Genomic DNA, 25,902 nt, shown 5'->3' with positions numbered 1-25,902 from the left:
TTTGTTAGTTCAAAGATTTATATATTTGTTTTGTTTGCTTATTGTAGCAATTTTCTTATGCTTGACATTTACTAAATATTAAACATGACATATGCGCATTGTTGCAACGACAGCAAGAGTGTTGCATTGAGTATCTGACTGACATGAACATTTTATCATTTTAAGCACATCATATGAGGCCACTGAAATTTGTTTTGGCAACATTATTTGGACCAAAGATCCCGTGTCCTTTTTTATATCCAGTTGCAAACGGGTCCAGGTTTGGTTGGTCTGATTTAACTGCACTATTCCAAACGCACGTTTGAAAATGTGCTCGCTTGACATTGTCATTTCATGCCTCTTTTGTTGGGGGTAGAGAAGCAAGCTTTGGTGCACACGATGTCGCTTTCCTAACCTTAGACCTTCTGTAGAACCTGTGACATGTCGTCGTCAACAACTGCCATGTTGTAACATGCGAAATGAAACGAGTTGATCCTCGGTTGACTGTCGAGTAGTCAGATGTTTCATCTCAAACACACACGAGTGATACTTGCTTTCAGTACCTTCAATACTATGCATTTACATATGCCGTAGCAGCAAGTAGTAGTATCCGATCGTGATAGTGCGTGTGCTGCAAGTTAATCTGGAACTATACGTTTGTATGTGTTGACTGTGGGTGTTATATCTATCAATAATCTGTCTTTCACAGGTCATTCCATAATAACTTTGTTGAAGTTTTGTTCCAGGTAATGGTGAAAAAGAAGTACAAAACATCGGTATCGTCTGAAATTACTAGAATGCCTCCATCATTTTCCTTCACTATACCAACAATTTGATGGGCAACAATGTTTTCAGCTTCTTTATGTGTGTTGCGCATATCATGATGCGTAATTATTACAGTTGGTGTAACTTCAATTGGTGAATCTTCATCTCCAATAACAGTAAACACTCACATGTCTAGGGAATGAAATGTTGCTACCGACATGATCTCTTTCTGAGGAACAATTTGCATTGCAGTTGACAACTGATGTACGCGCTACTTATGTGATCCTCTGTTTTCCCGTGTTTCAGTTTCTGTGCTGTACTGCCTGTATCTGGCGAAGATAAGTAACAGTCTATAATCATCGATGTTACTTGCGTTGTTGCAGAACGTGCTGACATCCGAACTTGCAAATACTTTTTCAGCACATATTTGGATTTGGCAAGTCACATTCAAAACATCGCTGTTAGCACATGGGACATCTCATAGGTCATCAACCTTTCACATCAAAGTCACGTGAGCTCGCTTGAAGGCCGATCACTCTTGTGAAGATTAATTATGTCTTAAAGACCTTCGTATCACCAGTTAGAAACTCAGGCTCAGAAAAGCGAACATTTAATGTTGTTATAAAAATGCTATTACATGAGTATATATTGTAAAAAGTGGTCAATCTGTTACAAATAATCTGTTCTACAATCAGGCACACGTCTTTTGTCAAAATTAGTTATATTAGAGATATTTTCAAACATTTAAAAATTCAGTTTTTTGAGCCTGAGTCTCAAACTCAGAATCAAGACTTTAGTGAATACGGCACCTGATCTTACGACTTATCTTGACATTGAAACACCATGGCCAACCATTTTCAAATTCCTTCATTTGTTTGATTCCAATTTCAACACCTTGATCAACATTTACAGTTTCTGGTGCTATCTGACCTGTAACTAAGTTAACGATTTCATCAGGGTAATTCGACGGCTCCGGTGCATTTATACAGTCATTTATCGCAGTGATCTATGATCGTTGCAGTCACTCAATATTCTTGACTTCATTTCCTCTTTGAGTTTATCATTAGATGGCTTAACTTGTTTACTATTTGCAAGGCTTGAGATATCTGCCTCCAACCTGCTACAAATGTGTAGACCAGGCGACCATATCTTGGGTGTGTCGAATTTCAATGTAATACAAATAATGCCTTGTTTTCCATACCATTATCTCATAAATTTTGTCTCAATGAACATATCACTCGAAATGCCGTTCCAAACGCCAAGAATGTGACGCATCACATGCTCCCCTTTCCGAAATATTTCCCTACATGAACGGGCATTGACTCCATAGTTCGTAAATAGGAGCGACAATACCAAATGTTATGCACGTGTCTTGCTGCAAAGAAGTAAGGGATCGTAGATTTAATAGCTACCAAATGAAAACCCTAGTCAGTTTCTTTTTCAGCTATGATGTGAAGCATCATGATCAGCAATGGTTTTATAGCACAGTTATCCATAGCTTTCATGTTCTACTTCTAGATTACAGCTCTGCAAGAATTGCATTGATGTCACCCATGCTGTCTATGATTCCACTTACAAATGTTTCTCTCAGTAGTTCTTCAGAAGTGAATTGGAATAAATAATATGCCATTGTTTTTTTTATACATATGTGTAAACGGTTGTGCTCGTTTCATTTAGTCGGTGTTCATTAATGCTTTTTGGCGGCCATATTGGACGCTATCTCGGTAGATATGTTGTTATATAATGTCATTTGTGATACCTAAATTGCATATATACATTGTAATGTAAAAACGAGATACATGTGCATAACAATTGATGGTTTTGAAACAAAACCTCACTCAATTGTCAATTTTCTTTGTTTTGGCGGCCATTTTGGATGCCATGATGGCCTAATTATGATATGAAATATTTTAGAATGGATCGGTTTGCAATAAAAATACAAAATGGTATAATTTTGAACAGGAATTAATGCATTAGTGCAAAATTATTAGTCAATTGTTGATTTTGGTAAAATTTGGCGGCCATTTAAGACGCCATCTTGAATATCTCGCTTTTCCCAAGGGTGGCGCGAGGCCATCAAACGGATTCCTAAACTAGGGGGTATAAACTACTTAAAAAGCTAAAAACATTTTCTATACACTCCGTTGCAAGGTTCAGCCAAAATATCCCATTTGGCTGCCGGACTACAGTAATGACATGTAATTTTAAATATTCAAACATTTTGATTGGACAGCACAAGTTATATGTTGCTGGAATAGAACAATAAAAAATAATGTAACTTTAAAATTGACAAATAATGTTCTTTTCAAGTGGTCATGATAACTTGTATATTCTATTAATCTTAAGGTTTGATTGTTGTTTTGATAAACAAAATATGTAAATATAGTTATGTCAAGCATTTATAAATTATGCATGTAGTCCTTTAATTTTGCATTTCTTGTTACCTATAGTCCGTAGTGAAGTTGATGCGAGGCCTACTGAGATGTATGATGCTCCAAGTGGACAAGTTGGAGAAGTTCAAGAAAACCCAGAGTCCCCGAGACTGTCTGCATGCCAAATATTCAAGTCTGACAGGGAAAACGGTGGTCGGCGACAAGGAGTGGGGTCACCTCCAGATTGATGCCACATCACTGTTTATTTTATACCTAGCTCAGATGACAGCGGCAGGTTTGACTCAGTTTTATATGCATTTAATTGCATTTGTTTGTGAAGCATTTGTTTATTTTATGAATTGGGGTGAATATGGTATCAATAGGAAAGATATTGTATTTTTTTTTATTTCAGACATTTCAGACTATTTCTTATAGAATATGTTGATTGGATGATTAAATGTTTTCTTCAATATTCCTAAAGAAATATTATTCTACAGCTCAAAAAGTAATTGAGTTAAACTCATAGCTTGTCATCAATTACTCTAGTACATTTTTTTCTCTATAAAGACATCTTCTATTTGCTGTGTTGTAGGTCTACAAATCATTTTTACTCTGGATGAGGTTGCTTTTGTCCAGAATTTGGTGTTCTACATTGAGACTGCATACAGGACTCCAGTAAGTCATTCGTTTATAAATGTGTGGCAACATAATGATAATGTAGAAATTTTGGCCCAAAGTCAACTTTTCGTCAATAGTGGGATATGGACATACATGTAACATTAATGTTCATTATCTATTCTGAGTGCAGATGCAGTGTGATGTTTAATCAAGTTAAGAATTCTAACTGTTGGCTTAATAACCCATGATGCAGCTCATTTGCAATTACTTCTAACAATAAATTACGAGGTAAAATATGTATGATTATGTATGTTATAAACATATACCTCAGACAAGATCTTGCCTTAACACATTTGCAAGTGTTTACCTTTTCCACACCAAAAAAAACAAAACACTACCGGTATCTAACATTTATTTAGTACTTCATCCTTGTTGAAAGAGAAAACAATGTATGTATTTAGTTCATGAGTAAACAGCATAATTCATGTTTTTGCTCTTACTTATGATAATCATTGGCAATAAAATGCCTGAACTTTTATATACAACATGCAAATGGCATTTTACCAGTGTACTGGTATGTATATTTCTAGGACTACGGAATATGGGAGAGAGGAGACAAAACAAACCATGGTCTTCCAGAACTCAACTCCAGCTCTATTGGAATGGCAAAGGTAAATGTACTTTATTTGTCATCATAGATTGATGTGCTAGGTAGTGAAGATTAATTCTAATGAATGGTAGTTGCTACATTGATGGTAAGTCTTTTGAGAAAGTGTAATATTCAATATATTGATGGAGCACTATAACATGTTAAAGGGGCTAGTCACCGGATGGTTAATAATGAGCAAATATAGTATTTCCTCAAAAGAAGCCTAGCATTGTCAATGCTAGCTAGTAAGAGGCCGTTAATACATAATATTACATGAATAATGGAATATACAGATAAATATACAACACTTTTTTTAAACTTACTGGAATTTACGTGGTAGACAACCCCAGTAAATTTCACATTGGAAAAAACTGTGAAAGATGCATGTGTTGTAAGTGATGTGATACATCAGTAAGTAAGATACAATGCGTTGTATGCAACAATGTCAAGTTTTTGACAGTCATTTTTTTATTGCAATGGTATCATCTGGTGTCTAGTCCCTTTAACGTGGATAGAATAAAACTACTGCATCATGTCAACCAATCAATTACTTCTAAGTAATGAATGTCATAAATTATAAACATTGCTTTATGCTTATATTGCTTCTTAATTGAATTTTTTTTTTTTTGAAAAAAAACCCAGGCAGCATTAGAAGCGATAAATGAGGTTGACCTATTTGGAGCGCGGGGAGGCCAATCTTCAGTCATCCATGCCCTACCAGACGAGGCTCAGCAGTGTCAGGCCATTCTTCACTCTATGCTGCCTAGGGAATCCAATTCCAAGGTACTGTGTTCAAGTAACAGTTAAATAATGAAGTATATAGAAAGTTTGTAACACATGGGAGGCCCTTCCTCTGTCATCCTTGCTTTAAATTTTGTGTAGATATACATGTAAATCGTTCTCTTGTGCATGTATACACACTATCTCTTTAATGTTTGAACAGTATAAAGTCAGAATATTACACAATATTTTTTTGTACCTTGTTTCAGGAGATAGATGCTGCCCTCATTACTGTGATCAGTTTTCCAGCATTTGCTGTCGACGACATTGAAATCATCAACAGAACCAGGAAGGAAATTGAGGAAAAGCTCATGGTTTGTACATAGATTTATGTTTTACCCTAGGGGGTTTCTCATGAAAGAAACAACACCCTACAGGCTATACTTATTTTCTATTCAATAAATTAATGTACAGAGTTTTTTTTGAGAGATTCTTTTTTGCAATAGGGCCCTGTTAATTAGCTTCAAAATTATACATTTAGTGCTTGGATTTAGTATAGTATTTCTTGCATTGCAAAACTGTTACCATCTTCTTATTATCGGTTTCATTGTGAAATATTTACCTGAACAATAACAGTTTCCCGTTGAGAAATCAAAATGACTGTGCCCATGCAATGTGAAACATTTTTTGATTGTCAAACATGACCTTTGAAGGTAATTTACAATTGAACACTATTTAACATCATGTTCAGATGGTTATGAATACTGTCAACATAACTGACTTCAAGGTATAGAGTGGTGAAAGTGTGCTGCACCCTGTGCATTTTGGTAGCACACTTGCCCTCATGGAGAGCAGTATTGGCACCTTTCTGCATTCATAGAATTAAAGACAATCAAATAATCGTTGTTTTGAAAAACTTCAAAGATGATTATAAAATCATACAAATTTGACATATTTCCGAATTGATACTCAATATTATTAAAGTTAACACAATTCCTAATATTTTCTATGAAATTTGTAATGTTCAAATTCTTCCTGAAACAAGGTGCCTTGTTCCCTTAACACCCTTGCCCTTTTCTACAGCACTTTGTCCTTTTTAAAACCTGGCTAAAACCCTTAATGTAACTTACATTTACCGGTATACAGATTTTTGAGATTCTCGTGAAACAAAAGGTTCATTATAAGGCCTTTACATCATTTGTGTATGGATCCCCTAGAGATAAATCTGTATTGTTAACCATTTAACAGGGCAAACACGGATGTATAAGGTTCCTAAGAGACGGGTATAAAACTGCGCGAGAGGACCCCAACAGACTTCACTACGAGCCATGGGAGCTGCTCATGTTTGAGAAGATAGAGAACCAGTGGCCCGTGTTCTACGCCTACTTCATACTTGACGGCCTATATAGAGGGGATACTGATAGTGTGAGTGCTTATTTTAAGACCCAATCCATCAAGATTCTTTTGGTAAAAAGTAACAAGAACAAGTTTTAACGTTTAGTTTTCCATTCAGAATCATCCATATAAATGTTAATAACCATGGAACTAAATTTGACAGCAAACAAAACACTGAAATCCTTCTTTTTCGCCGTCATTTCATTTTATACTCATGATTGTCCTTTGTCAAAATTGTCAAAAGAAATATTCATTGTCTTAGGTATTGTCAAAAATGCAAAAGGAAGCTTGAGACCAAACAAAAAGATGTAGGCTTTTTTTAGCAAATATATAAGTTACTATGTGGAAGTGGTCTTGTGTACACTAGTGGGTTGTCCTTGGTGTCAGCCTTTCTCCCAAGAAGTTGTAGTAACGATCGCTTTCCTGGGTAACTTTCTCATGGACTCTCAAAATGATCCCCGGTAGTTGGGTTCTACCTAGAAAATGTACTCTAGCGTGATTGTTTTAGCTAATTGCTTATATCTGTTTAAAGCTTCCTTGAAGAAATGAGTTTAAATTATGAATATTTAATTGAGACATATACGTCTACTGTATTTGATAAATATACACATGTACTCATGCTGAAATGAATAGTGCAAACTTCTCTTTAAATTTCCATTCACAGGTTGAGAAATACAAGGAGCTCCTGGAACCATTGATCATTAAGTCCGAGGACGGGATACCTTCCATACCAGAAATGTACTCTGTGCCGAAGGATAAGGTTATTTGATATATATTTTTTGTAAGGCTGAAAAAAACTTCCTCTTAGCCATGAAAATGTTCTTTAGATATGATTTGTCCTGCCATGTGAAATCTGATTAAAGAGCCAACCTTGTTTTACCTACTTTTATCATGGGAATATCCACATTTCGAAAGTTGTTGCCTTTTTATCTTGTCTCAAAATACTCTTTTTAGATTTGATCTCATTTTCATTTCAGTATATTGGAAAAGATTCAGTGATATGATAAGTACCATCACACATTTCAAATTGATTTTTTTTTTCACTTTAATTGTTTATAATTGTTAATTATATAGGTATATTCATACGGAGGGCTTAATTTGTATACAGGTGGAGCAGGAGATTCGTCACCCACACTCCCAGGTGCGACAGTTGACTGGGAAGAAGCTACATATGTGGGGCCAGTCACTGTACATCCTCGGTAGACTAGTTGATGAGGTATTGATTGATAATATTTTAAAAAAACTTTGTGTTTGTATACGATAATATTCAATCATTAATTGATCACGAATCAAGATGAATTTTTATTTCATCTTTAGAGGTAATGTGGAATAAAGTTTTGTGAGCAAGTCAGGAAAATGAAATGAGTCAATATCCCAGCCTTGATGTCAGTATTTTCTCCCACCTCAGATAAGTAGATCCAATAATTTAACCATGCTAGATATTCTTATCTTGCCCACGGGCGAAGATAAAATGCCCGTATGGAACTTCTATTAACGGTCACCACATTATAATAACCTCCCTTGTTGAAGACTGTCGTCAGTAGCATCAAGGAAATCTTGTCTTATGGTAATATTTAGAACGCTAATTAATTATTTCTCGCTTCAAATGTCCCCATAAAACAGTTTTCACGCACCATTCAAGAAATAATGCTTCATTTTCCTTAGAATTATTTAAAAAGACCGATATGACTATAAACATTAACTTGATCACTGCGCGCGTATCCATGACAACCACGTGCTATCGCATATCCATACGCAATTATTTTCACTAAGCACAAAAGAGTTCCAGCAAAAAATACATTTTTAATTAATTTTGTTTAACTGAGGTGGGAGAAAAAGCATCTACCATAGCCGCTCGTGTAAGATAGTTTCATCCCGACCCTCGCGCAGGGTGTTTTGCGGAAACAAGGTAAACCTCGTTTCCGCAAAACACCCTACGCTTGGGTCGGAATGAACCTATCTTACACTCACAGCCATGGAAGATACTTATAGACTTTACTGGCATTATATTATTCAATGCCTTGCCAGCACTTTAAAGGTGGCGATATCCTAGAAACCATTCATAAATTTGAATGTTGATGCAAAAGTTGATGTTGACCTTTATCATGTGTGTAGCAAGCCCTAGTAACTATGAAATACTAAGATATACCCATTGATAATCTAGGCAAAAAAAGACTAACTGTTGGCACCTTGCACCTTTAAGGATTTCATATACGGTACATGTACGAGAAAATTCACAACAAAATCTTGTAGCTTATATTAATAAGAATGAGAAAGTCAATGATAAGTTTTTGTGTGTTTGTAGAAATTTATCTCTCCCGGAGAACTGGATCCTCTGAACAGACGACTGATCACAGAACCCAGACCAGATGTCGTGGTGCAGGGTAGGTGACTAAAGCAATGGCATGTTTAAGACATGGCATTGTCTTTTGTTCTGCTGAGTTCATGTTTTCACACCAGTATTTGGTAAAGTCATGGCAATTATTCTTAATTAGGAATAAAAAAAAGAAACATCAATTTGTGTGATACAAATTAATTATTTTGTTTTGTATAAATATTCCAAGAAGTAACTTGTCATATTTAGGCTTTGAAAGAAATTTCCTATTTGGATCTGGCCAGTAAGGTACTTAGAAAAATGCCTGTGCCCATTTCAGGGCCAATTCAGCAAAATTTAATGAGAGTTTGCTTCTAAATTAGCTCTGCTGGCAGAAAATGGCGTACATGTTAGAAATAACAAGCATGTATTCAAAATTTTAAAGATATTTTGTTATATTTTAAAGTTTGCCTGTCTGAGTGTGAAACTCAGACTGAAGACATCATTCAGGTCGTAAGGAGTTGAAATAATATAGACTTTCAGAATTTCAAAATTATTGTTATAATTATTTAAAGTCATAAATTAACTATTATTTGTCTCAAGACCTCAGTATTTGTTATTGTTATGGCAACACTAAAACATAAGGTGAGAGTGGTATAATGGTTAAAGTTTCCACCCATCACTGAAGAAGTCTTTGGCTTGAGCCCCACTAGGGCCAAGATCAGATCTCTTAGCCTCTCAAAAAGTACTGATTTATATCAGTTTATTATTCGTTTTTCACATTCAATCGGATATAAATTAGTATAAGCTAATTAAAAGATGAAGAGAAGATCTGTGTACATTTCAGTTGTAATAGTTGCGGAGGATGTGACAATGCAAAACCTCCTAGCATCACAGGGAATATATGTACAGACAATGAGTGAGGTGTCCCCTATACAGGTCTACCCAGCAAGGGTACTCAGTCAGATATACTCCCTCCTAGGTAAGTTACAACAGTGTGTCTTTGCTTTACTGGCAGAACACAGAAAACATGTTCTGACAGTCAATGGTTGAAGACATTTGATTGAAATTTGGAACAGATGTTGCCAGAGACTGTAAGCACATGTAGAGCTTTAAAGATTGTTGAGTTATGCCCCTTGTTCAAATGGGAAATAAGAGACAAGTGTTGGCCCCATGGCGCACTTGTTGTTAAGGGGGTGTTACATATAAGATTTTCATCTACAATGTCTTTCAGGAGATGCTGCTTAGTTTTGCTAGCTCGTATTAAAAACATGAGTTGTTGCATAGATAAGCACCATAGCACTCTTTTCGAGTAATCTGCATAGTGCTCTGCCTGCACAACATGTCCCAGGCGAAACATGAAATATATGTACCTATATATGGTGTTCTGTGGATGGTCACAAAGGTGGCAGATGAAATCCTACTCTTCTCCCCCATAAACTAGGCAATTACTTCAAGAAACATCATGGTATTCAGTGGTCAATTACTTTTGATACACGATTCTAGGTTTGATACACAATTCTATTTTCTATGGCTATATATCAAGTATATCGCAGATTCATTACCTCTGATTTAATTATTGACAAACTGTACAATATGATCAATTTGTTTGTAGGCAAGAACAAGCGTATGGGTTTGACAGGTAGGCCATCAAGTGAGATTGGTCTCCTTGCAACCAGCAAACTGTACATTCTGCAGGATGAGATCCTGGCTTTCATACCTCAGGTTTGATAAGTTGTAATATTCTTCATTGATACGGTATGTTAACTAAACAAATCTGAGAGGTCAACATTTTCATACTTTGTGTTCATGATAATGAGAATATATATTATGATAAAATAGAAGTAACATTGTACATTGAAGATGCAATTTTAATTTGTAGAGTCACTTAATTTAAAAAAAGGAATATTGTATACTGTCATATATAAATACATTAACATGCATATGTTTTCAAAACACATAATTAAAGTTTTCAGATGCATTCTATACCAGTTGTCAAGTAGTTCTCCGAAAGATTGTTTTCGAGATATTTTCCTGAATTTAGAAAATAACTAAATAAAATTTTCAAATATAAACTTCAGTTTACCTTCTGTTCAAATATTTCAAAATTAACTGGAGTTTCACAATGTTTTCTTTTGTACCGAATGATGTATACAAGAGTTCAAATTCTAGTTTGACAATAGCAGTTCTCAAATGCTTCTTAAAATAAACTACGAAGCCCAGCATCATGCTGTTAGCATTTTCTTAATTTGATAGATGTTAAATATTTAAACCAGAAAAAATAGTTTCAAAGCATTAGTTTGCCATTAAAACAACTTTGATAACTTTGTTCAGCAGAGTATACAAATAAAGTATATATATTTCATTACACTTATGACAAACCTTGTTCATCGGATAAATATTAGTAGCAGGGGGAGTGACATCTGCATGAACTAGAAAAGGTGTGCTGTAAGATTTGCTTCCCTCAATTTAAAAATATAATATGCATTTTATGGTACTTTTTTGCTTGAAATTCCGAACAGAAGTAAAATGTGATTTGTAAAAGTTGATCAACTATTGGTAGTTAATAAAAAAAAATAATACTTACCTGTGAAAGTGTTGGTACCTGCATAACCAGCCATTTGGTATGTGACTTAAAATGAAGCAAAAATATCGAGAAATGCTACTGTCCGAGAACTACTTGCCTACTGATATGTGTTAAGATTTAATATTATTCTTTCCATTTCATTTTTTCACAAAACTCATTTCTCAATTAAAGTGCATTAATTTTTATTTCCTAACATTTGCATTAGCATATTTATTTAATCATTGTTTTCATGCTTATTTTTTCTATGATGAAATAAATCAAAGTCAGCAGGTTTTATTAGGGTCTTGAACTGCAGCAGAAACTAACCACCATTGTGTCAATATTACAGTTTGTTGATCAGCATCAATTTTACCTGCCCTTGGACATAGATTTTCTAGTCGATACCATGAAAAACCATATGGATGACCTGGCGCGAAACTGGCGTATGATGGGACGGCCCACGTTTATCTGCCCTATGAACAATACCATGTTAGGTGTGGTCAGATTTTCAAGTTTTGTTCCCTAGTTTGTGTTAGCCTACACTCACCTATGGTGTACCATTTCGGGTCATAAATGATAAAAACCTGACAATTTTAAGAAAATAAAAATGAATTTACAAAAATGAATTCCAACTGCATTTTGAATTCAGTTTCACTTTTTTACAACAAATACTATTGTTTTGAATTATTGTTTTGCATTTCCACTGCAGTTCAGTGTCAAAATTATAGCTAATTCTTTTTTTAACGACAGTAAGTAGAATTTTCTACCAATTGACAGGTTTTTGCAATTTTTTTTCCCCAATGTTGCACCATACTCCTAATGTTGCATGGTTTCATATTTTCTTACGGCTTTGGCAGTTTCAAAGCTTAGTAAGCAGTAGATACTGCTTCTTTTGTGTTATTGCTTTAATGTTCAGTGCTTCTATTAAAGCGTTGTTCATGTTTTGGGCCCATTTACAAATATTTTTGATTGTGTGCGTAATGATCATCGGCCAAAATGGCTCATTTCTGATAAAGTCCAGCCGGCGGAAATCATTGGCGTGCCATACAGACCATTTTAGCTGACAAAACTATTCAGTTTTACAGACCATATGGCTAAGATTGGCAGTCAGTTAAAAAAACTACGTTGAATCATTTTTCAATCAATCATAAATTTATGTATTTTAAGCCGAAAAATATGGTCAGCTGATCTTGGCTGTACAATTGAGCCGTATCAGTGATTGGATGGGACAAATCATCCGTATATCTAACCAAATGAAGCAGTGTTTACTGTCATCAATGTGACCAAACAAAGTCTACCTATTGGAATGATTTCAAATACCTGTCAGTGCAATGTTTAATACCCATTAGTCTGACAAATATCTAATTACACTCAGAAGACAAAGTTTGAAATGGCTTTTTCCAAGATTGTTCTTTTATACCCCCAATACGGGATGGGGATATTATTTCAAATTAGACTTATAAATTTCATGCCTACACAAAGAAATTTTAAAGGGGATTAGACACCAGATGATACAATTGGAAAAAATTCTTTTGTCAAAAACCTACATAAAATTGACATCTTTGGGTACAACACTTAATCTCACTCACTGAAGTATCACCTCGCTGATGACACATGCATCTTCCGCATTTTTGGTAGATTTTTCCAAAATTCTAAATTTACTGGGGTTGTCTACCAGGTAAATCCCTATTTTAAAAGTTTAAAAATAGCATTGTTATATTTATCTGTACTCATAAACAGATATGATTTAAACTGGGAAACCATTATGTACATTTTTTTTAAGGGTAAACACAGATGAAACAGCAACATGGTACTTGTGTTTACTGTTTTAATCATGTAAAATGAATCAGCCTCCTACTAACTGGCATTGACAAAATCTAGGCTTGTTTTGAGGTAATACTGTATTTGCCGATTTTGGGACCATCTGGTGTCTAGCCCCTTAAAGTATTGGAAATGAAAGTATTTCATTTATGGAAGCGCCGTATATATTTTTCAATGCCTTCAATTGTTGCTTTGTTTGGTCCCCAGCTATATTGTACCATGCTTTTCTTTCATTGATAATTTTCAGTTTTTTTCCAGCATCCAAACATTTCAGAGAAAATGAAAAGGGGTTTATTTTTTTGAAAATCAATAGCATCGTGAAATTATCCATTGCATTTAATCCACAATTTTCTATACCGTTCACAGTTTTTGGACTCTCAACAATTTTACACTTCCCTTGACGCCAATTATATGGTCGATATTCTACGGTCTGAAGTTTCCTTCATAAAAAAATGTTGGAAAGGCATGGGTCGACCACTTTTAGCTATAAGCCTAAATTCCACTCTACTTGGTAAGAATATCACGGGGTTTAAGGTACCCGAAGAAAAATAATGTGAAATTTTGGTTCCTGGTGATTCCATGTCATTTTTGCATCTTATCTCGGGTACCTTAAGCGTGTAGTGGCTGTACTAATTGCAGTGATGCTTATTAAATTCTGACCAATTTTAATACTTTCTTGAAATCATTTATTTTTTACAGGTTCAATTTCCATGCATATCCAATATTGGAATACTGAAATATGACCTTTTTCAATAACAATTAAATGCTAAGTAATGAGAATTTTATATTATTTTTATGTGATGGTGATAAAATCGATTAATCTAAGCAGAAAGAGCATGAAATATGGACCACAGCAAAACAAATAAATGATTTCATGGTAGCTGAAAAGAATATAGCGTTTCCAATTTTCCCTGTTGTTGCTGGCTTTTATTCCTCTCATTTTCTTGCATATTTTATTATTTGGTATGTGGTTAACTCCCAATATGTTTCATCGAGTGTGCTTAATTTTTGTCAGTTTTGATTTCAAATAGATAGATGAATGCTTTGTCTTTTAAATTGTGTACTTATGGGTATAAATGAAAGTGCGAAGGATAAAGGAATTGATGTGAACATTAAGGTACATTTGTGCCAATCAATTTTTAGCTCGCCTGTTTTCGGAATTAAAATAGGGTTATAAGTACTGAGTTTTGATCCAGGAGGTTGTATTTGACTGAAGTGGACTTTTGCAGCTTCAGATTTCACAAGGCACAATGTATTTTGTTTTTCATATAAATGCCATTTAATGACAAACTTATTTGTTTACTGACATCAGCAGAGTAGAATAGGGTTGTATTGCACCGGAGCACCAGTATTTTGAGATATGTATTGCGTGTGGATTCATGATGGGTATATAATCAAAGTTGAGGTTTTGTCATACACTTGATGTTAATGTCTTCTGCTGCGTTGGCTATGAATGCAAATCTTGAACATTGGCTAAAAAAAGGTAACAAATTTTCAAACAAAACTTGGTATACATGTTGCCAGAGACAATACACTTATGTACAGCAAGGCCCATAACTCTTATTTAATAATTATTGAGTTACGCCTTTTGTTTGACGTAAACACTGATTAGTGTCCTTCCAGTGGCACTCTTTTTAATGCATCATTTGTTAAGTTACTAGCTTAGTATTTTACACAAATTACGATATCAGGGCAATAGTTTTTTTCTGTTTTTGCTCTTTATGGCATTTAAGCTTGTAGTATAAATCATTGTTTGCATGAATATGGAAGAATGTTTTTATTATTATATGTTTTGGCTTTCGTATTTATGCATGCCTCCTCACACATATCTGTTAATATGTTCTTCTGTCAAAATAAGATCCATACATTCAAATAATCACTTCTGACATTTTAGAGATATTCGGCTGTAATTTCATTGTTTTCAAATTGATTGCATACTTAATCAGAAAAGACAACAATGTTAACTGCTGTTAATTTTAAAGATCAAGCTTGGAGAGTTCTTAAACCATTCCATGGTTTTATATATCAAAAAAATCATATTAAGTGATTGAAATGTGTAAAATAAATATTCTAGAGATATGACCTCTCTTAATATGGAACTATTTTTTTTAGACCAGTATATGCAGCCTCCAAGTTCGCTGATCGGAACGATTCGTAAGCTACAGAGTGGGTACATTGCTGGAACTAGAGTCCATCTGGGACAACTGAGTGATTTTGTGTCGACGTCGTGCGTCACGAAATTGAGCTTCGTGCAGAATGCGGAAGAATCAGGCACAGGTGGGTTTTATAAAAGATATCTTGGATAATGGATTTGTGATGGAAAATGATATATGACATTGGCCATGATCCCTTAAGTTTGTTTGGCTGTAGTCCATGTATGTTTATACGCATGATTTATTTGCTATTCCCTTTTTAAAAACAAGGTTGAGTAATTTTCATATCCTTGGTGTCACTGTCGCTATTGTCGGCATTGTTGTCCAAAAATTGACATTTGACCATAACTCAAAAACAATACAAGATGTTCAAATGAAACTTTTTACACATATTGAAGTTTGGGATGAAAACATGCATAGCAAGGCCCATAACTCTGGGTTTAAGAATAAATGAGTTATGTCCCTTGTTTGATTAAAAAAATGCAATTGGGCATGTGTGTTTAGCCTGCCACACTCTTGATATTGTTTTTAAGCTACTGGAGATTTTTTTTCTAATTTTCTGAGTGTTTGTTTATTTCTTTTCTCCAATTTAAAAAAGGAAAATATTTGTATAAATATATATTCAATTTTCTCGTTGTTTCCTGTTGATTATATAGTGCTTTCTCATATTTTAAACCTCATGGAATTAGCCAAAACCAAAATTCACAAAAACAGGACATAACGAAATCGAATCACCTACAGTATTCTCAATGTGTTTTAAATTTGTCATTGCTTTTGTCCAGTAAATGGTAAAATATGTACTGCCTATTATTTCAGCGCTTAGTTCTTGTGAGCTTATAGGCACAAGTATGGTTCATCTACTGCATTAACCTCACCTTTAGTGGTCGAAATTAGCTGAGACCTAAAAAACAAATAGATTATTTCTTTCCAATTTCACTACCCCAAATAGGGTTGGATTGGGTTTTTTTATTGGGTAAATGGGGTAACAATAGGGCCGTATGAAGACAACATCTCTTGACAGTACAAGAAACTACTGAAAGACAAAGGCAATAACAAAATTTGGGTTGGGTGAAAAAATAAGTCTGATTGGAAACCAGAAACAAACATTCTTTAGCTTGTTTGACTTGCAATGAAAAAAATTCAAGGTCTTGGTTCGTTATTGGTATCAGTGTGGTTGTTCGAAAATCCTGAACCTTGGCCATACCTCAAAAACTTGCCAAGATATTTAGATGAATCTTGGTACACATGTTGCCAAAGACAATATGTATGTGTTTAGCAAGGTGCACAATTCTGGGTTTCAATAGTTGTTTAGTTATGCCCCGTTTTGCAGCTGTAAAATAACAGAGGAGCTTTGGAATATGCCACGGGCTTTCTTGTTTTTGTTATGCCCAAGCCCGGCTCTAGTAAACTGTCTGCAGAAGTCGTTCCCATTTTTAATTTTACATAAAAACAAATTTGCAAGGGTTCTGGCATTTTTTTTCAAGAATAACATCTTGATAACTCAAAAGTCTAATTTCGATGACTTCTGTACATATACCTATCATCCTTCCTTTTTTGCACATGGTAAATGGCACTGGTATACTGAACAAAGTCTAATGACATCATGGTTAATGATTTCCGCCTTTGTCATTCACTTCTGCATTGCACATCATTCGGTGTTTTGGCATTTTGGTTGGGAAAACAGTATTTCATACAGTCACCTTATATATAGATGTTGCGTCGTTTTCTTACTAGGTAATAAAATGTTTCATTATGAAACAAGATCAAAACTCATTCACTTAGGATTATTAAATACACAGTAGTGATGATTGTAGAATGGCTACAGGCACTTCCTATTTCAACCATTTTGTAGATACCCTGGTACTAATGCCTGGCTCTCACTTTCAAAGTTTGGGCTACGATTGCACTTGAAAGTCTAGATAATTGGAGTGATTCTTGATCTATATACAAATAAATTCATTGCTAATCTAAATGAATCTTAATGAGACGTGGGTGATCCTGGTGAATCATGAAGCCCCATGAAAATTTAAATTGTGGTTGAGCTACATTTTTTAAACAGACATTCATAACTCAAAATCAGGCTCATTCGTACGGTGTGTATACCATTGTAGGCAATCTTGGATGATTGTAGCTCTTACTAGAAACATGAGTGGTTGTAAGTGATTGCCTGTTATTGTGTATTAACATGACATGGTCTGAATGCAATTGTGGCAAACTATATTATACATAGTTAATACATATAGAATCACAATGGTTCATAATCTGTTTTATGTCGGCATTGGTTCATACTGTTGTTGTAGAGCAATCGTAACTGTTCTTCTGAATGTTAAAACATTGCCCATGGCACATGATTCACCAAGACTCACCACAATTAACATGACTACATCTAACGACAAAAAACACGACTAATTTCGGTTGGACAGAATCATAGCCTTAACAGCTCTTAATGATTAACATCTTACCACTTATAAAACGACTTCAATTGGTCTGAATTAATCATAGCCTAAACAACTCACTAGATTCACACAACTATAATCGGTCGAAATGAATCCTAGCTTTAACATCTCACCACGACTGACACGACTACAATTGGTGGGAATGAATTGTAGCCTAAACAGTGATAGTTGAAGCCAGACTTAAATATGATTGTTATACTAGATTGATGTTAATATAGTTTGGATTATCAAATCGACACTTTTTAACATGGAAGGATGGGTATGAGCACTTCCTATTTGCAACCATTTAACCGGATAAATCTTTCATTATTATCTTGCTCATATTTAAAATAGGCACCTTTTTCATAACAGAACTTTGAAATTTTGTGAGATTGTAGATATACATGTACAATTAGATATACATGTACAATTAAATATGTCAATGATATTTAAACTGCTTTGAAGAAACTATATGTTCCACAACTAAAATTCATCTTTTAATATCTAGTCTGTTTTTTTCGAAGATAAAAGTCTAAGTATTGTCATAGCCTTGGTCTATCTCGGTAGAGTCGGCAGATTTAATTATACTCCCGATTCACAGGGTGAAGTGGGGTCCATATAGGATTGATGTGCGTTGTCACATCTGTTCGTTTATTGGTCTTATTCAACTTGAATAATATATCATTCTGTCATAGCCTATTAATATTATGTTCTGCTATATTTCTCAGACACACAGATTCTAGACATCATAGGCGATGTATTGAAGAGGTCTAGCCCACGACCCCGTCTGCTTAGTATGGGTCGTAAAGCCTCGAAGTCGTACAAATCTAGCTCTGTGAGGGGCATAGTGCGAAGATCAAGGTCAATCACCGTGGACGCACAGGATGTCCCAGGTATGCTATATTTAGTAACAATTTGGTGATGTCATTTCCGATTTAGTTTAATATGATGTCATATCCTTTGTATAAAAATTAAAGAGAAAAGCTATTAGAAAATAATGAACTGATTGTTCTCTTTATAGTAAGTTTATATGCTTGTTTGTGTGTTATGTATTTATATCTATAAATTTAAGTTTGTGGCCCTTGGTTATACTTTCTCTTGTTTTACTGTATTAAGTTTGCGTCCGGTTACCAGGTAATGATATGAAATGACTGAAATTGCAATTTATCAATTGGTAATGGTAGGAGCTCAGTGCTGATCGTTTCATTGCCTTCATATGCATGCTATTGTATAAGATGATATTATAATCTAGAAAACAGTGTACTGAACTAAATCATATAAAAAAAATGTGCGGTGTAAAATCATTCAAGTTTACTTTTTTATTTCAATATAGGAGAAAAAGAGTATTAAAAAAACGCCCAATATGCACTAAGTCAGACTAGAAATTGTTAAAATTAGTGAGGGAGTTTACCCCCAATAAAACCTGCCAACCTTTAAACCAAATAACTGAGAGAGGGTCACAAGTAAAAAGATACGCCCCCTCTAACGTAAAATCCGGGACCTGCCCCTGGTGTTATTCTGAGGTACTTCATCTTACGATATTTTCTTGTTCACTCCTTCATAAGATGGCCACCTTAATATTTTACATAAAAAATAGCACAATCATGGAGATGTGATCCAGAATTCCGTACGCCTTACACTGAACATATGTTACAAAGTATGATGTTTTCTTTGAAGCGGATTTGGAGGATGATTTATCATTGAAAACTATCACATGCCGCATGTGGGGCAAAATGGGTAACAGTATAACGGAATTTCTAAAATAAGCCACTATAATCTTAAGGCTTAAGCATCCTCCGCTTTGTGATTGGTCAGTACTAAAGTGTAAGTTGGGTATTGTCGAGCTTGGATTAATAATGAATGTGTCACATGTCACTAAGTTATAGTTATTATTCATTTTTGCTTATTAAACCATTAATGCCGCATAAGACTGGTGCAGCCCATCTGCCAAATTACTTGTTTAATAAAGCAAAAAAGAATGACAAATTACTTAGTGTTGCCACAAATGCCTCTATATTAGCCTGCTTGCAAACCAATTAAGACCAATAAAAATTATTTGCTAGTTTTCATCCAAATTTTATTTAAATGTGAGAGGGGTGTGTCATATTTTTATTTATTTATTTTTTCCTTATATGACTGTTTCAGCGCTGAATATATAATTATGCTCTTTCTTTTTGCATAATGGACCATAAACATGTGTTTCTAGATAAAGCATGAAAATGATACCCCTTTTTTTTACCTGTAAATGTTATACATCGACACCATGGGTATAAATAAACGCCATTCCTGGACAGTGTTGAACTGATAAGCAAATGAAGACCCTAGTTCAATATTTTAATTTGAGTCATTTTAATGAGCGTCAGAAAAGAACTGGGGCAGGTGGGGATGAAAATCTAGCAACTAATTAATTGTCACCTAATGATTAAATGGTAATTTGGTGGTTGTTGGCGTCAGATTCATTATAAATGGTCAAATGTGAATTCTATTGGTGGTGCAATTGGCTTGGGCATGGACCTTAACTCTAAATGTATTTTGCTAATTATTTCAGGTAATGCATTCTTTAATACAAAAAGGCAAACTAATTTTGCATTTTTTTTCATAATTTCTGTATGTTTATATTCTTTCTCAGCAAATTCATGCTAGTCGAGTCAATCTGTTCACGTGATTCAAGTTTAAACATATATTTATTACACTGAAAACATTAAAATTCATTTAAAAAAACTTCGAAAGAAAGTGCTTTTATTTTTCTGGTCCGAATTAAGCAATAGTCGAATAACTTAAAATCTTCATAAAAAGAAGTTCCTTAGAATGTATATAAAACTTGATCTCAAATTAACATACATGTATGTGATACTTGAATTACCTGCTAGAAGCTACATATCGATGGCACTGAATGAAGAACCAGTATATGCATTTTGGTGCAAAAACTTAATTTAACTTTCTTGAATATGCTAACTTTCAGATTCTTTTTGCGAAAACACCCATTCTGGAAGACAATAAAAAAGTCACCATGTTATAAAAAAATCACCATGTTATAAAAGGCGGCAAATGCTTTGAATGAAGGAAATCCCAATACTTGCAGGCCGAGGGGATTCAATTTTGAATAAAATTCATATAGTTACATCAGTTTTGCACCAGCCCTCAACATTGTGCAAAAATGGCATTTACAGGATTTTAACATTTAAGTTATTTGTCTCTGCTGAAAAGTACCATTTTAGCATTTAATGGTTATTTCAATGTTGCCATCGATATATATTTATTTTCTGTGTATGCCAATATAATCGCCATCTGTATGTACAAGTATGTTTCAATGTCTTGCATCTTGCTCTATGTATATATTCTCTCTCCTACTCGAGCAATACATGCTCAGTTACGGCAGCGCAGAGCTTTGATGACACCTACATCACCTGAACAGTCAGGTATGCGAGCTGCTGTGTCGGCTGTTGAGTTCTTCAGTGGTACACCAGGTTATAGGAATTTAGCCAGGATTTTTATAGAGGAGTTTTTCAGTACAAAGTTTTTGAAGAATATTTTAAGCTTAAAGGGACTAAAGATACGAGACTGTCCAAAAATCAGCAAATATTATTTGTATTGCCTAAAAACAAGGCAAGATTGTCAATGCAAGCTTGTGTAGAAGGTCTATTTACATGATTAAAAGAATAAACGCAACATTTATGTTGCTGCCTCATCTGAGTTTCCCCGTTTAAAAATATCGTATAATGGTTTCCCCACATCATATCTGTTTATGTCAGTGCAGTTAAATATACAGACGCCATTTTTAAACATACTGAGATTTATGTGGCAGACAAGCCAAGTTAATTTCAAATTGGAAAAACTTCGCAAAAACTGTGAAAGATGCATATGTTGTAAGCAACATCAGTAAGAAAAATTCAATACGTTGTACACACTTATATAATTTTTAATTAAGTTTTTGGCAATTTTCATTTTTCCTCAGTGATTTCTTTTGGTGCAATTTACTGCCTTCTAAAGACTGTTTTCCCTTGTGAAAAAATGTCCATTTTTCCCAAAATTTTATATTTTTTTCCCAAATTGATTAATGTACTTTTTTTTTATTACGTTGATGAATAAAAAAACAATGAATTTCTTTAAATATTAACAAAAACTTGACAATTCTTACTCTTTCACTGCATAATGTATGCATAAACAAGTTAGAACATGTATATTTACCATTGTATTAGCAATTGTGGCCTGATTTTGTATTTTTCCCAAAGTATTTTTTTTTTCCCAATTGGCAAGGCACAGGCGGTAAAAATAATTCCAAAAAAAAATCACTGTTTTTGCAATTGTATCGATTAGTGTCTAGTCCCTTTAACACTGTTGTTTGCTTCATATGGAGCTTTTATAGTTTAGATATTCTTAATGATTTAGTTGTTAAACATGTAGATGGCAGTAGTGTTTCTTGGCTTACAAAATGATCTAAATAAAACATCTTTTAAAAAAATATATGGTAAATTGGAACCATGTTTTAGCTCTACAAAGCTTTTAAAAGTGACCGGTTGTTCTGATTTGAATGTTCAAAATATTAACATGTGGAGAAAATAATGTACTCCTATCCAAGGGATTATTCTTCAACAGTTTCTGTTATCCTGGCTGAATTCCTATTTTTAATTAATAAAAATGCCATGAAAAGTCACACAACTCTAATCCTGTCCTCATTTTTGTTGGCTAGAATATATTGTTTTCCATTTTGTATGTTTCCATCTGTCTGTGTCCCAGCAGTCATGTATGTTGTTTTTTTTTCTATGATTTTCTGAAATTGTTTTCCCTTTTATTGTAACTGTGACTTTTCTGTTTTATACAGAGTATTAGATGTGTACCACCTATTAAGACAGCTACTAAAACAAAGCTTAATTCTTTATATTGAAAATAACTTGGTGGTGAGAGAAGTCGCAATTATTCAGTTTCAGAGATGTGCAAATCTATGTTCTCGATTCCAGGTAGACAAAAAATATGTTGAATTTGTTCCTGTTAAATATTACATGTTTTATTTTTAACTATCTTTTAAAAGTTGATAGCTTTTTCTTTGTAATTTTTTTTTTACGTTAGTATTACCGGTATATACTTTTTATTAATTTGCATCTGTTTATTTTAGCATACAAAGTTTACGTACTATTGAATCTGAATAAATGTGAAAGGCCTTGAAGTGGTTATATTTGCACTTTCTTGCCTCAAAAGTATGAATATTAACGTCTAATTATTAATGTATGGCCATATCCTAAAGATACATACCAGTAGCATTTTATGGTAAAAATAATGTTTTTTGGGGCACTTGTGTGTTTTAGAAAAAATAAATTAGCAATTATATATTAATTACTGTGTACTTCACCGTATTGTAGGTGAATTATATAAATATATATATAATATAATATATATATATATATAGTTATTTATATGCTTCTTTTTATAATCATAGCAATCTGTGAAGACAATATTAGGACTTTAAAAACACAACATGGAAAATGGAGCTACATATGTATTGTAGATTCTTTTAGATTCTTTTTGCTGGTCTTTTTGTTGTTGTTTGAAAAAGATTTTCTCAGTGTGTTGATAGCTGTTGCAGTAAGAGTTTGCCTGTCCTCAAAATAATTGAATACATGGACATACACTTCAAGCCCTACTTCCATACTAAAATGCTTTAATATTAATTCAAGTCCTTACTAAAATACAACATGAGGTTTTCCTGTCAGATTTTTTTTTCTTTTCTTGTTGACTAATTGTATTATATTTTCATTTACATTCCCTCTGTGATGAGAACAAACAAGGTCCATTTTTCTTTGCTGTGTTGCAGTGACAACTTAAGACAGTAGTTCGGCTTAAAAAAATGTTTGTTTATGGTAACACCCGCAAAATTACTAGAAAGGGTAGGGTAGGTAGTTTTTGTTCAATTGAACTTTATGTCAAAATTACTTTCTTGCACTATTTCTTCAGTGGTCGAAATTTACACAAGCCTGCAAGCTCTGCACTGGTAAAATGTCTTCAGGACTTGCTCGAATTCTGATTTTCAAATAGCAGGGCTTGTTCAAAAGTTTGATGCCAAGCAAAAGTATAAGAATTCGGGCTTGTTTATCCAAAAGCCTAATTACATTGACTGTTTCTTGCAAATGTTTCTCATATTTATTGCTGTTGTTATGGAGCTTTATTATTTCAAAAATTAATGACAGTTTATGTTTTAAAAAAGAATTGTTTATGGTGGGAATATCCTTTTTATTTGTTTTGTTTTTCTTGAAAAGAAAAATTCTACGGTTGGTGGCTTTTATTAGGTAGGGTTAGATTACCAGAAACAATTTTTTTAGACCTTATAACCACACTTTTATTGCCTTAGTTTTAATTTGTCTTGTCACAAATATGTATAAATCTGTTCTGTTCTTTTTCATATGCATTCTGATCTTTCTGATAACTTTGCACAACTTTGTTGATATGAAAGCAGGGTTTGAATTCAGCTTTTACTCCATGCAGTTCTGGGTATTAATGTTTTATTGGATTGTTGCATTAGTATCAAAGTTTTGTGCTATATAAAGTTGTGTAGAGTTTCTTTAAAAACATTCTATTAAAACCTCCTGTGTGTTCTATCTACATGTCTTTTTCATATCTGAGTATCAATGTTCATGTTTGTCTGTTATTATTGTTTTAGCATTGGGTTTAGCTATAAAGAAACTTGAAGCTGGAGGTAATGAAAAAGTTACAAGTATTAACATACCTAGGATAGATCCAGCATTAAAGAAATTTTTAGTCACAAAAAAACTACTAACTGTCAAATTAACTAAACAGTGTGTTCCGTTTCTTTAAATCACTGTTATGAACACTGTGATTCAAACTCTGTCTCAGTCAATATTTTGATGTGCTGGTAACATGTATGTTTTTATTTGTTGATATATCTATTGTACACGTGTACAACAAATAACCCTTGATATACCTCTTTATTTAGTGTTTTCCTTGACATGAATTCATGTTATGATGAACATAAAGATATTAGCCAAAATGGTTTCAAATGGTTCAAAAGGGTTATATGTATGCCTTCTTTTGATTAGTTTGCATCTTTTCATCCCCAAATTTCAGACCCATATACAGGTTTTATTCATAATGAAGAGTTTGCTTTTCTGTCTTCATAGTCTTTATTATATTGAATTTTAATTTCAATGGGATATTTAAATTTCTTATTGTATTTTCCCTCAGTTTATCTCTATAAGTTTTTTTTTTATATATTTCAAACTTAATAATGATTAATGCAGTTATGACATCAAATATTAGTGTATATGGTCAAACAATGAATGTACATTTTTTAAAAACAAACTCATACACTGCATGTAACTACTTTTCAGTGATGTGCTATGTATGGCATATTCAATTGTAACTTGTGCAATTCTTCTCTTAGCACAGAGAATTAGGAGAAAAGGTGTGACTAGCATTATCCAGGGTATGTCTTTTTAGAAGTTAAGGCTTGCCAGAGAATACTGGTAGTATTTTCTTTCTTTACTTTCAACTTCTTTTTGACTGGTATGATTAGTTTGACCTTCCATTGTCAAACTAGTCAAATACTATTTGAACTTGTTGTTTGATTGTAGATTTTGGGTCAAGGATATTTGGCAACATTTTATTTATAGACATATATGTAATAGTCTTGATAAGGTCCTGGACCTGAGTGAGAGTTTTGAAAGTGATCACACTTTATTTTGAATGCCAAAGCTACACATCATTTTTTTTCTTAAAATGTATTGTACACCCTTATGGAAGTTTTTTAAGTGTATTGTATATGTATTGTATATACATGATAGGCTTCATCCTAAACGCAGAATTTAATCTGTTAAAAACTCATTACATCACTTACTTCCCTTTGCATTATAAAACACAACACTCGTGAAGGAAAACCACTATGTAGGAGTTGAAATGACTCTACACTGGTTTAATAGCGGCCATGTTCAATTTGGTCAAAACAGTTGTTCCAGATCGGTCGTTAATTGATTAAAGTTATGATACATCCTTATAACAATTTGTTTTTGTACTGATATGAACACTTTGATTTGATGAAGTAATAAGTGCATTTTAAAGCGCATTTATGCCAGTTATTAAATGACCTTTATCTGTAGCTTTGGAGTG

General features: G+C 33.7%; 1 protein-coding gene across 18 annotated transcripts in view; it reads left to right on the top strand.

The window, feature by feature from the left end:
- The window catches only part of LOC128226735 (phosphorylase b kinase regulatory subunit alpha, liver isoform-like), a 47,470-nt gene that overhangs the window by 2,137 nt on the left and 19,431 nt on the right, over positions 1-25,902 (top strand). For 2 of the 18 annotated variants that reach the window (XM_052936747.1, XM_052936743.1), the window contains exons 3-20: positions 3,195-3,411; positions 3,709-3,791; positions 4,325-4,405; positions 5,026-5,166; positions 5,373-5,477; positions 6,352-6,528; positions 7,163-7,258; positions 7,607-7,714; positions 8,804-8,882; positions 9,660-9,794; positions 10,428-10,537; positions 11,728-11,872; positions 15,312-15,476; positions 18,516-18,680; positions 18,904-18,921; positions 21,144-21,206; positions 24,440-24,475; positions 25,181-25,222. In XM_052936747.1, coding sequence (XP_052792707.1) covers positions 3,195-3,411; positions 3,709-3,791; positions 4,325-4,405; positions 5,026-5,166; positions 5,373-5,477; positions 6,352-6,528; positions 7,163-7,258; positions 7,607-7,714; positions 8,804-8,882; positions 9,660-9,794; positions 10,428-10,537; positions 11,728-11,872; positions 15,312-15,476; positions 18,516-18,680; positions 18,904-18,921; positions 21,144-21,206; positions 24,440-24,475; positions 25,181-25,222 — 1,966 coding nt within the window. Of the gene's footprint in view, positions 1-3,194; positions 3,412-3,708; positions 3,792-4,324; positions 4,406-5,025; positions 5,167-5,372; positions 5,478-6,351; positions 6,529-7,162; positions 7,259-7,606; positions 7,715-8,803; positions 8,883-9,659; positions 9,795-10,427; positions 10,538-11,727; positions 11,873-13,565; positions 13,711-15,311; positions 15,477-18,515; positions 18,681-18,903; positions 18,922-19,464; positions 19,525-21,143; positions 21,207-24,439; positions 24,476-25,180; positions 25,223-25,902 lie in introns of all 18 variants that reach the window. The other 16 variants (XM_052936744.1, XM_052936745.1, XM_052936746.1 and 13 more) reach the window with 16 other exon arrangements.

This window comes from Mya arenaria, chromosome 3, assembly GCF_026914265.1.
Source record: "Mya arenaria isolate MELC-2E11 chromosome 3, ASM2691426v1".
Lineage (NCBI taxonomy): Eukaryota > Metazoa > Mollusca > Bivalvia > Myida > Myidae > Mya > Mya arenaria.
Note: the sequence above shows the minus strand (reverse complement) of the source record. Positions and strands in the feature narration are given on the sequence as shown.